General features: G+C 49.1%; 2 protein-coding genes across 2 annotated transcripts in view; both read right to left on the reverse strand.

Annotated features, from left to right (window-relative positions):
- The window catches only part of LOC114637562 (renal glandular kallikrein-like), a 4,210-nt gene extending 2,763 nt beyond the window's left edge, over positions 1-1,447 (reverse strand). Inside the window, exon 1 of the mRNA XM_028785778.1 lies at positions 1,288-1,447. Within this exon, the coding sequence (XP_028641611.1) occupies positions 1,288-1,411 (124 nt within the window). The 5' untranslated portion in view covers positions 1,412-1,447. The remainder of the gene's footprint in view (positions 1-1,287) is intronic.
- Positions 1,448-4,461: 3,014 nt separating this feature from the next.
- Positions 4,462-10,882, reverse strand: Klk15 (kallikrein related peptidase 15). The gene is made up of 5 exons (XM_028785809.1): positions 10,820-10,882; positions 7,124-7,274; positions 6,166-6,449; positions 5,917-6,053; positions 4,462-4,614 (listed from the first exon to the last, which is right to left on the reverse strand). The coding sequence occupies exons 1-5, from the start codon at positions 10,857-10,859 to the stop codon at positions 4,462-4,464; spliced, it is 765 nt and encodes a 254-aa protein (XP_028641642.1). The 5' UTR covers positions 10,860-10,882.
- Positions 10,883-11,116: the final 234 nt, after the last annotated feature.

Here is an 11,116-nt window from a genome sequence, read left to right on the forward strand (position 1 = left end):
TCTCTCTCTCTCTCTCTCTCTCTCTCTCTCTCTCTCTCTCTCTCTCTGAGGCAGGCTCGGGACAGGAGCAGGAAAGGAGTCAAAGCCAGGCAGGTCACTGTGAGGCAGAGAGGAGGGCCCAGGTGATGCAGGGTACTAGGGTTAGGTATTGGGGTTTGTGGGGGGGTGTCCTGTACAGAGTGGGAACTAGGGCTGTGCAGTGGGGCTCCGGCCAGACAGGACAGGAGCTGGTGAAGGATAGAAACAGCGAGGTGGCTGCGGCTGAGGGAAGAGGAGGGAGAGGGAAGATGGAGTCAAAGCACAGCATTTGGAAACAGAGGAAAGGCTAACAAGCAGGACACGGCAGCACTTCTCTGTAATCCCAGTACACAGAAGTCTGAGGCAGAAGGACTGCCATGGATACTACATCATGAGACACTAGCTCAGAACTTGTTCTCAAGAGCTGGGCAGAAGATGTTACAAGTATTGGCTGTGCAAGCATTAGGACCTGAGCTGAACCCTCCAAGACCCAGGTAAAAAGTCAGGTGTGGTGATGTGTGCCTGTAAGCCCAAAGCTGGGTGTGGGAGGACAGTAGGATTCCCCTGGGACTTGCTGGACAGTCAGTATAGCCTAACAGGAACTCTGCACTCGGTGAGAGAGACCCTACCCAAGGTGGCAAGTGAATGACGAAGATACTTGAGGCCCATGTCTGGCTTCTGCCACCTGACTCCTCCTTCCAAAACCAGACTAAACCAAAAAGCCAGTGAAAAGGCACATGGACAGATCTCCCACACCAGTAAGGGGGGAACCCATCTGATGTCATAAGCCAATTTGGGAAGCTAGACTATTGGTAGAAACTGAGCAACTTGAGAAGATGGGGGACCAGTTGTCAGGATGTAGAGAACACAGCTGAAGGTTGACAACCGCTGGACAGCCAAAGGCTCTAGTGTGGGATTTAGGCAAGCCCCTGACTTGGGGGTTGTACTATTAGGCTCTAGGAAAAACAAACTAGAGGGACATCTAAGGTCCTAAGGTCGGTAAGGGGTTGGGTTCCTTAGAAAGACTGGAGAAGCCCAGAGATGATCAGGTGGCTAAGGAAGAGGAGAAAGTTCTGGAAAATGGGAGGGAAAAGAGGCCTGACATGGGAGCAAGGACTGTGAGGGACTTGGCAATGTGCAGGGGCAGAGAGGGAGGAGCAGGTGGTGCTTCAGGATGTAGCAGGGGCGAGGGGAGAGAGGAAAGGGATGTCCAGGGCCAAAGGCAGCATGAGAGTCAGGGCTCTGACCCCTCCCGCTTCCCCATCTCACCAATTCCTCCTAGGGACAGGGCAAGGAACAGGATCAGGAACCACATGGTAACAGGTGTCCAGGAGCAGCAGACGGTGAGCTTGGAGCTGAGAAGCCTCCTCGGGGAGCCTTTAAAAACCCTCATTCTCCCCCCCAGCCCCACCCCTGCCCTGTTGGCACCCAGATGCCGGCCAAGGCCCTGCCCTTGCTGACGGAGGTGGACCTGCTCCCACCCTCATGGCTGTGGGAGGGGAGGGCCTCATTGCACCTGCTGTCCAGTAGGCCCTAGGTCACCCTGGATGCCTTCCCAGGGCTAAGATTGGGTGGGGCAGGGCCTGCTGCTCCTGGAGCTGTCTGTGTTCCGGGGACCATAGCCAGATGGCAAGGTCAGGGATGATGGTGAAGGGGTATGCTAGGAGGGTGGAAGAGGAAGTGACCCCCAACACACAGCTCTAAGGAAGGTCCTGTACCTCAAGACCAAGATTATCCTCAGAAACCAGCAGTTAGAACCAAGTCTTTGCACCAGTGGTAGCCAAGAGGGCTGCAAGCCCTCTGCAGATACAAATCCTTTTTTTTTTTTTTTTGAGAAGGCCAAAATTCTTACCTTCCTGGACTTGGACTCTGAATCACTCATTTTACTGCTCCTATGAGAAGTCTGGGAGCTGGGTGTAGTGGTGTACACCTTCAATCCCAGCACTTTGAAGTAGAGGCAGGTGGATCTCTGTGATTTTAGGCTCCAGTAGTCTGTGATGTAGACCAACCTAGTCTACACAGTGAGTTTTAGGACAGCCAGGGTTATATATAGAGCTGTCTCAAAACAAACCAATAAAATAAAATAAAATAAAATAAAATAAAATAAAATAAAATAAAATAAAATAAAATAAAATAAAATAAAATAAATAGAAGTTATGGTGCACATTACCATCACTCCGTGATTCAAGAATATGAGAATTCAGGTTATTCAAGGGGAGCGTCACCAATCTTTCTCGTCATTTGTTTCCTAGATAAGGGTACTCAAGGTCATATCCTTCAAAGTCCCAAAGATCTGGACTAGCTTCCTTCCCTGGGCAAGATTATCACCACAGAGCCTGCATGGTAGTACACACCTGGAACCTCAGCCCTTGGGAAATGGAGGCAGAGGATCAGGAGTTGTTCTAGGTCAGTCTACATGAGACCTTGTCTTTCAGTGGGAGAGGGTGGGATGGGGATGCAGGCTAACTGGTGTACTCATCGCCTAGGATCCTCGAGGCCCTGGGTTCCAGTCACAGGGCTCTGTATAACCAGGTGAGGGGGTGGATGCCTGTAAAACCAGCACGTGTGGTGCGGAGGCAGGGGGATAAGAAGTTCAAGGTAATCCTTGACTAACAGGAGAAGATGAATAAGTAAATAAATAAATAAATAAATAAATAAATAGATATTCCGAGGCTGGTGAGATGTCTCAGTGGGTAAGGTGTCTGCTACCAAGCTTGACAACTTTTAAATTCAATCCTGACTGGTAGAAGGAAGCCAACTCTCATGTCATTTGACAGCCACACCCACCCACACACAATAAAGGCCTGTAATAAAAACAATATCAGAAGTTGCAATGATAATCCCTCACTCAATCTAATCTGTTGATTTCAATGATCAAAATCAAGGGCTTCAACATTCAGTGACCCTAAGAATCACATTTTGGGGTCTCTGAAGAGAATCAGAAACTGAACTCCTATATCCTGGATGGTAAAGTCACAGGCTTCAAACCTGAGACCTGGATACAATCAGCAAGGCAGCTCACCTTGTCCAAGCCTGTATTGTATGTCACCAATGCAGCCAAGGCAAAGAGAATGTTTCCCTTATTGCCTTGGCTACCAAGAAGCCTAGAACTAATGGTGGATCTTGGAAATCTAGTATTAGGTCCTCTTACTGGGATGTACAGCTCATGAGTGTGGACAGAGTGCCAGACACAGTTCTGATCCACTAAGATGCACAGCTCATTTAATCTTCACAGATACCCTAGGAGACAAATGCTATGGTGACCTATTTCACAGATGGGAAAACCAAGGATGAGTGAGGTCACACCCCTGATCCAGTATTTGACATGTAATTCAAATGAGCAAAGCCATACCTGAAGCCATGTGCCCTTACCAGGGAAGGAGACCCTGGGTGACATCCAACAGAAGACTTTGTATCCTAGTCTGCCACCTATTTCCTGTCATACCCTGTAGTGGGTTGGTCTAGTGCTGATTATATTCAGTGCTAAATTCTGTACCCCAAGATCTGGTTGCTCCAAGACCAGTAGATCCTCATATATACCAGCTTCTGTTGTGTAAACCTTGCTCCTCCCCAGGTTATCCATGACTGATTAATAAAGATGCCCACAGCCTGTAGGCAGGAGATAGGCAGGTCTGGAACTTCCTGGGCTTGGGGTCTCAAGCAGGGACCATGAGAAGAGAAGGAGGACTTGAGAGAAGGAAGAAGTCACCATGGGGTAGGTGGTTCATGAGCCCATGGCCACGAGGGATGGCCCCTTGGAGTAGGAGTGGCCCAGGCAGAACATGGAGAGTCCTATCTCGGGGTTATTGACAGAAGTGGACAAAGTAGCATAGAGGACTGACGTCTGCCCAGCTGCAGTGCTTTAAGGCTCATTGTAAATATAAAGGTTTCGTGTCTTTTATTTGGGAACTAAATGATCTAAGGTGGTGTAGAGACCCCGAAATATTATTTACTACAACAATACCCGAAAGAAAGAAAGTCACACCCTTACGGAGAAAGTTGGATCAACTCTATGGATCAACACTATTTTCTCTTCCTTCCTTCCTTCCTTCCTTCCTTCCTTCCTTCCTTCCTTCCTTCCTTTCTTTCTTTCTTTCTTTCTTTCTTTCTTTCTTTCTTTCTTCAGAGAAGGTTTCTCTGTGTAGCCCTGGATATCCTGGAACATACTTTGTAGTCCAGGCTGGCCTCAAAGTCAGAGATCTACCTGCCTCTGACTCCTGAGTGCTGGGATCAAAGACCCACCCTACCACGCCACCAACACTGTTTTCTTCGTGTTAAGCAGGTGACATCAGGAGGGAGAGGCCCTGGCTAACTACATATGTTGATATGCAGAGGGGCTCAGCTCTGTTTCAGGTAGGAATGAGGCTGCTGGTCAGCAATGGGGGATTCTTGGTCAGAGTCCCAGGTGGTCCATGAGAGGGATGTAGGTGGTGGGCCAATGAGTCAGTTCCTTCTCATATTTTTCCTGATCCACTCCAAGTAGCTGCAGACTTTTGTGTAGACTCCAGGCTTGGTGGTAGTATCACAGGGGACATCACCCCATGATACAATGCCCTGCAGGGCACCCCTGCAGACCAAGGGTCCTCCAGAGTCACCCTATGGGAACAGGGAGGGGGGTTTTCCTCAGTGTTTCATTCCATGTAGTGAAAGGATGCACACTTGCTCTTTCTGCCTCAACCTCCCAAGGGCTGGGACAACAGGTATGCAACACCATGCCTGTCTTCTGTGGTGTTGGAGATGAAACCTAGGTAGCCCTACCAACCAAGCTACACCCCAACCCACTGTCACCCTTATTCTAACTAACTACTCTTCATTTAAATGAAACCCCAAGCCAACAGTAGCCCAGGAAACACCAACATTAGCCCAAACCAATCCAAGTCTCCTCTGGTTCAACACAATCCAAGAAAACTCAAACCTCCGTGTTCAGTACCCAGCCCCATGAAGTTCAAGTCAGATGCCTTCCGAAATTTATCTTCCTTATCCAAAACCAAACTAAACCTGGGCTCTCCAAACACAACTCAACTCTGATCTTTCTTATTCTTTACCCCTCCCACATACCCATGGCATCCAAAGCCAACCACAGTATCCTCCCCATCCTGAGTCAAATCAAACTCCCTCCCTCCATGCCTCCCCTACTCCATGCCCACATCTCTAACCCACTTTCAACCTCACTCTGATTCTAACTGATCCTGGAACTTCATCCCATACCTAAGTACAGCATTGTCTCTGGCCCAAAGCAAAGAAAATTCAAGTAACCCTTCTTGTCCTATTCTGTCTTAATTCAGCTGCCAACTTGACACAGGATCATCTGACGTGTCTCAATTGAAAGGTTGCCCAGAGCATGTCTGTGGGAAGTTGTCTTGATTGTTGGTCAATGTAGGAGGATCCAGCCCACTGGGAGTGGCACCAGCCCTGGGCAAATGGGCCTTGGCTGTATAAGAAATTGAGGATTGGACACGGACAGATAGGCAGGCGATTAAGAGCACTGGTTGTTCTTGCATAGGACCCAGGTTTGATTCCCAGCACCCACGAGGCAATTCACAACTATCTGTAATTTCAACCCCAAGGCTGTCTTCTGACTTTCATGTGATGCCTACACACATGTGATGCACAGACATACATGAAGGAAAAACATACACACATATGAGGGGTAGGGGGAGACTGAACAGGAGCCAGTAAGCAAGCCAGCAAACAACAACTCTCCATGGTTTCTGCTTTAGATTCACACTTGAGTTCATGCTTTGATTTCCCTTAATGGTGAACTGTAAGCTGTAAGCTAAATAAACTCCTTCCTCCTCAAGTTGCTTTTGGTTAGAGTATTTTATCACAGCAACAGCAAACCAAACTAGGATACACCCCATTCCCTCCTTTTACCCAAAGTCCCCTCTTGTCTCTAACCTCACAGGAGTCCGTGCCACCGCCCTCGACACCGGCACACACCATGGTAGGCAACACGCGACCTGGGTAGTCCTTGTTGCAAGATGCCTCAGAGATAATGCTGATGTTGGCACAATGCAACGTGTCGGGGAGTCTCACTGAGGAGGACAGAGGTATATTCAATCCCTTTGGTCTTTGTCTCCTCCATTCAAGAACCCCGGAGGGCAGCATTGCTAGAATTCCTATATCCAGTTCTATCTTTCCACTCACCTTGTGACTTGCGATTCCCTGTGGCCCCAGGGTTGTTGTCGGATAACAGTCCCCAGCCTGACACCACGCAGTCCTCACCGACTAGGGGGCAACGTGTGGGCAGCGCCACAGGACGCACCTGGGGTGTCAGCCGGGCAGGCTGGAGAAGTCGCAACAGCATGATGTCATGGCGGTGGGTGCGAGCCTGGTAGCCCGGATGTGGGATGATGCGAGAGACTGAGCGCAGTTGCTCTGGGCCATCGAATTTGCGAAGGTTGTGCTCGCCCAGACGCACTCTCATGAAGCTGTGTGAGTGAGCAGGAGTAGACAAAGTGGGCAGAGTGGATAACCCGGGATCTTCGGAGAACTTTTTCCTTTTCTCAAGTTCTTGAAGTCATTGTTCCAATCATGACCCCTCCAGGACCCAGGAGTTTCAGGGTGTGATGGCTCATCATACTTGGGAGGCAGAGGCAGGTGGATTTCTCTAAGTTGTGGACCAGCCTGGTCTACATAGTGAGTTCTAGAGCAAACTGGGTTATATGGTGAGACTCTATCTCAACAAACAAACAAACAAACAAACAAAATAAAAACAAAGAAAGAAAAAGAGAAGAAAGAAAGAAAGAAAGAAAGAAAGAAAGAAAGAAAGAAAGCCAGGAGTCCCAGATGAAGTACACATGTGGAACTTAGCCTCCAGGTCTGGCCCCTCTGCTTCCTTCAGAACAGAAAATCCTCATCGCCCAGACCCCTCCTCCATTGGGAGCCGGAAAGATGGGCATTGTGGTCTTCTCTTTCTCCATTAGGAACCTACAGTGTCAGAATCCACTCCCTTTCCCACCTAGGACCTTCACCTCCAGCCTACCCATCCTTCAGAAACCAAGACCTTGCACCCCAAACCTAGAAGTTTCCAGTTGCAGCCATACCCCGCACGACCTCCCCCATACCCCTGCAGGATTCCCCACCCCGCCCCCTTCCTTTATACCGGGTTTGGCAGTGGGCAGCAGTCAGCACCCAGTGTGGGGAGATGAGGAAAGCACCACAGTTGAAACGGCCGCGTTCGAAGAGGGCCACTTGCCAAGGCTGCGAATGAGGCACACACTCCTCGCCTTCTAGCACCTTGTCACCATCTTGCGCTGTGGGGAAACACAGGTAGAAGACCTCTCCTGAGGCCCTACTTTTCAAGATTCCTGCCCCCTCCTCATCCTATCTTTACAGGCTTAGCCCAGGTCCTCCTTTTGTTCATTAAGAAATCTCTGCTTAGGTTTGGGGATGGCTCCTGGGTAAGGCACTTGCTGCCTGAAGACCCCCGAGTTTGGATGACTCTTGGATTAAGAGCTCAGATTGCTTTTGCCGAGGGCCTGTTTAGAGTTCCTAGCATCAACATGGCGGCTCACAACTTGTAACTCTAGCTCCAGGGTATTTGACATCTTCTTTCGGCCTTCAGGAAAATTTACAAACACACATGCGCACACACTCGCGCACATGCTTGCATACATGCGCTTGCGTGCGTGCATACACACAATTTAAAAGGAGATAAATCTTTAAAACAAAGAGAAATAAATAAGTAGAAGTGACAGAGGAAGATACTCAATGCTAATTCTCTCTCTTTCTTTCTCTCCCACTTGTCTTGAAATTCTGTATTCTGGTTTTGACAATTGCTGCCTGTACTTGTCTTGAGGCCTCGATGCCTGCGTTTCCATGTGCGCATGCGCGTGAGTGTACCCATGCGCATGGAGGTCAGAGGCCCATCACTGGTGCCATTCTTCATGCATGTGCACCTCGAGTACTGAGACTAGATTACTCTCACTGAACCTGGGCTCATTGACTGCTAGGCTGGCTAGCCAGTGAGCCTCAGGAATCCACTGTGTCTACCCCCAGTGCTGCATTACGTACAGCTTATGACACGTTCTGAGGATCAAACTTTGATCCTCAAACCTGTACAGTAAGCAGCTCACTGACTGAACTGTCTTCCCAGCCAGGCTTTGAACTCTTGTTGCTTGGTTTTCCCAATTGTAAAAGTAGGGCTGATCATGAAATAAGAAGAGGCCTGTGGGTGTCTCTGTGTGTGGTGAACTTTGCCTGGCACATTGTAACTCCTTGTAACATTATGAATTGATCTATTCATTCAGAGTTTTGAGGCAAGGTCTCACTCTGTTGTACAGCCTGGCTTAAAACTTGTGATGTAACCAGGGTGGTCTGAACTCGTGGCACGCTTCTCTACTCAGTCTCTCAGGGCTTGGGATGACATTTGTTACTTTAAACCAAGGACACCATTTAATTATGGAGATGTCCATGTGGATGTTCAGGTTGGTGATGGCAGGTATAGCTAAAGTATGACAGACATCTGCACAGACCTAGTTACAACAGCCAACATCAAACCCACGAGGCTGGGGACATGACTCAGTTGGTAAAGTCCTTGCCTTGAAAGCACAAGGATCCGTGCTCAATCCCAAGCACCTCAGTAAAAAAGTCAGGCATGGTGGTACATGCTTATAACTCCATAAGCCCCAGTGCTTGCAGTCCATCAGATCCCTGGAGCTCTCTGGCCAGACAGCCTGGCCTAACCAGTGAGCATCGGGCCATTGACAAACTGTCAAAAAACTAAAGTGGGGCTGGAGAGATGGCTTACTGGTTAAGAGCCCTGGCTGCTCTTACAGAGGATCCAGTGTCAATTCCCAGCACCCGCATGGTGGCTCATGACTATCTGTAATTGCAATTCCAGGGGATCTGAAAACCTCTTCTGCCCTCTGAGGGCACCAGGCACACATATGGTGCACATACATAAATGCAGACAAAACACTCCTAAACACAAAATAATAAAACAAAACAAGGCAGACAGTGCCTGACATGCATGTACACATACTAGATGTATATACATGGGCATACAATGAAAAAAATCTGTTTTTACCCACAAAGGACTCAGATACTCAACTGTAGGGTGAATACTCAGATATGGACAGTCCTCCACCAACCTAGACCACATTCAAATACCACCAGATACAGTGCTGAGATTTCGAGGTCAAAGACACCTAGCAGGAGAGCACAGACGGGGAGACAGCACCACTAATGTTTAAGGATACTCTTTGAAGTTCACAAGTTCGGGGGGTGGGACCTTGCTCATGCCTCCAGACAACAACAACAACAACAACACACACATACACACACACACACACAGAGAGAGAGAGAGAGAGAGAGAGAGAGAGAGAGAGAGAAGGACATTTGAAGCCATAGTTCCTTATACTGAACAATGTGCTTGTCCCACTCCTCCAAGGTCAAGATCATGACAGATACCTACTCCTGGGCTGGACTGATACAACCAAGCCAACTGTCTACTCTCTGCTTTCCACCTTTGAAGGTCAGGAATAGGGCCAAAGGGCCCAGGAGGCTGTGGGAATGCGGATGTGGCAGTTGAGGGGCTTAACAGAGGAAGGGTGAGGTTGTCCTGTGGAGGAGGCACAGGCTGAACAGCTGGGCATTGAACTGCACCCAGCCAGAACCAGCTGGAGGAGGGTGGAGGCTCTGGCTGGGTGCAGCGGACAGCTGAGGCAGAGCACAGGGAGAGCCGAGGGGAGGCTTGCCTGCCTTGGGGGAAGGCTATGAGTCCTGGGCAGAGGTCATGTGGGTAACAGGAGGATCGTTAGTGGACACCCCTCCAATTCTCTCCAGGGCAGAAAGAATCAGGTTACATTGAAAATTTCCACAAGATGTGTGGTAGAGGTTGGTCTGGAGTTGGCCTGTCACCCAGGGTGACCTTGGCTTAGTGGCCATCTCTGATTCCAACCTGCTCTCTAGTAAATGAAGACAATAGGGGCTGTCTTTCCACTGTAGAGGCCCCGAAATCCAGGACCTCTACAGTGTAAATGTCAGGCCTGACAGCGAGTACCATCTGTGTCATCTCAAAAGTTCCGACCTTATTTTGGGGGACAGGTTTCCTCACTAAACATAGAGCTTATAGATTGGCTGGACTGGGTGTCCAGCAAGCCCCAGGGACCCCCCTGTTTCCACCTCCCAGCTCTGAGATTTTACAGGCATGCTGCTGGGCTTTTCGTGTGGGTACTAAACTCAGATGCTCACACTTCCACAGCAAGCACTTTTTCCACTGGGCCATTTCCCCAAGTCCTCTGCCTCACATGGCCGCTATGTGGAAACACTGTGCACCTGCCTGGAGTGTCCAAACTGTCCCATCATGCTCACACACCTCATAGAGCACCACACTGAATTCTTAGGGAAGACACTTGCCTCCATCCTGTGGTTGGAAAAATAGACTTGCAGTGTTGGAGAACTGGTAGCCACAGGATTCAAACCTAGATCCCAATGTCTCTTGGTGTCTCAACCATCCTGATTGCTTGTCCTGTGTATCACCTCCATGGTGTGATTGGGACTTCACTATGACTGTCATGGGTATAAAGCACTCGAGGCCCAGAGAGGTAAAAGAGTTTACACAGCAAGAAAGATCATCCTTAGAACTCAGGGCTCAAGGGCTCAAGTGGCCCAGAACTTCTGGTAACTCAGGATTGAGGATACAGGGACATTTAGCTGGCGGCTCAGGTGGAAATGGGGATAGAGTCATAATAGGTCTGCTGGTTCAGTATGGGTTGGCAGGTCCCAGGGTGCAGATTCTCTGGAGAAAGGGGCACCCTATTTGATCAGACCAGTACCTGACTTTGGTGCCCCTCACCTGCAGACACCAGCAAGACGAAAGCAAGGAGAAGCCACATTGTAGAGGATGGTCCAGGTCTTAGAGATCTGAGGGGCGGGAATGATAAAAACGGGTTAAGGCTGAATCCATCTGTCCCTGTCACCCTTCTGTAGACAGAAGTGCATCCCCTGTGTGGGACACACTTTTCTTTTGTCTTTAGTGACAGTGTTTATGTCCCAGGCTGGCCTCAAATTCATGATCCTCTAGTCTCAGCCTCCTGACTGTTGAGAGGACAAATGCACAGCATGTTGTTAGACTAAGACCTACTTTTACTGG

Source organism: Grammomys surdaster, unplaced genomic scaffold (assembly GCF_004785775.1).
Source record: "Grammomys surdaster isolate TR1022 unplaced genomic scaffold, NIH_TR_1.0 125349, whole genome shotgun sequence".
Taxonomy (NCBI): Eukaryota; Metazoa; Chordata; class Mammalia; order Rodentia; family Muridae; genus Grammomys; species Grammomys surdaster.

Bases quoted from the DNA above. Each gene is read 5' to 3' on its own strand.
- Klk15 (XM_028785809.1), bottom strand. From the start codon at position 10,859: ATGTGGCTTCTCCTTGCTTTCGTCTTGCTGGTGTCTGCAG. The intron at 6,054-6,165 runs GTGAGTGGAAAG...TGTCCTCCTCAG, and splicing joins AGGGAATCGCAAGTCACAAG to TGAGACTCCCCGACACGTTG. The intron at 4,615-5,916 runs GTTAGAGACAAG...CTGTTCCCATAG, and splicing joins GTGGCACGGACTCCTGTGAG to GGTGACTCTGGAGGACCCTT.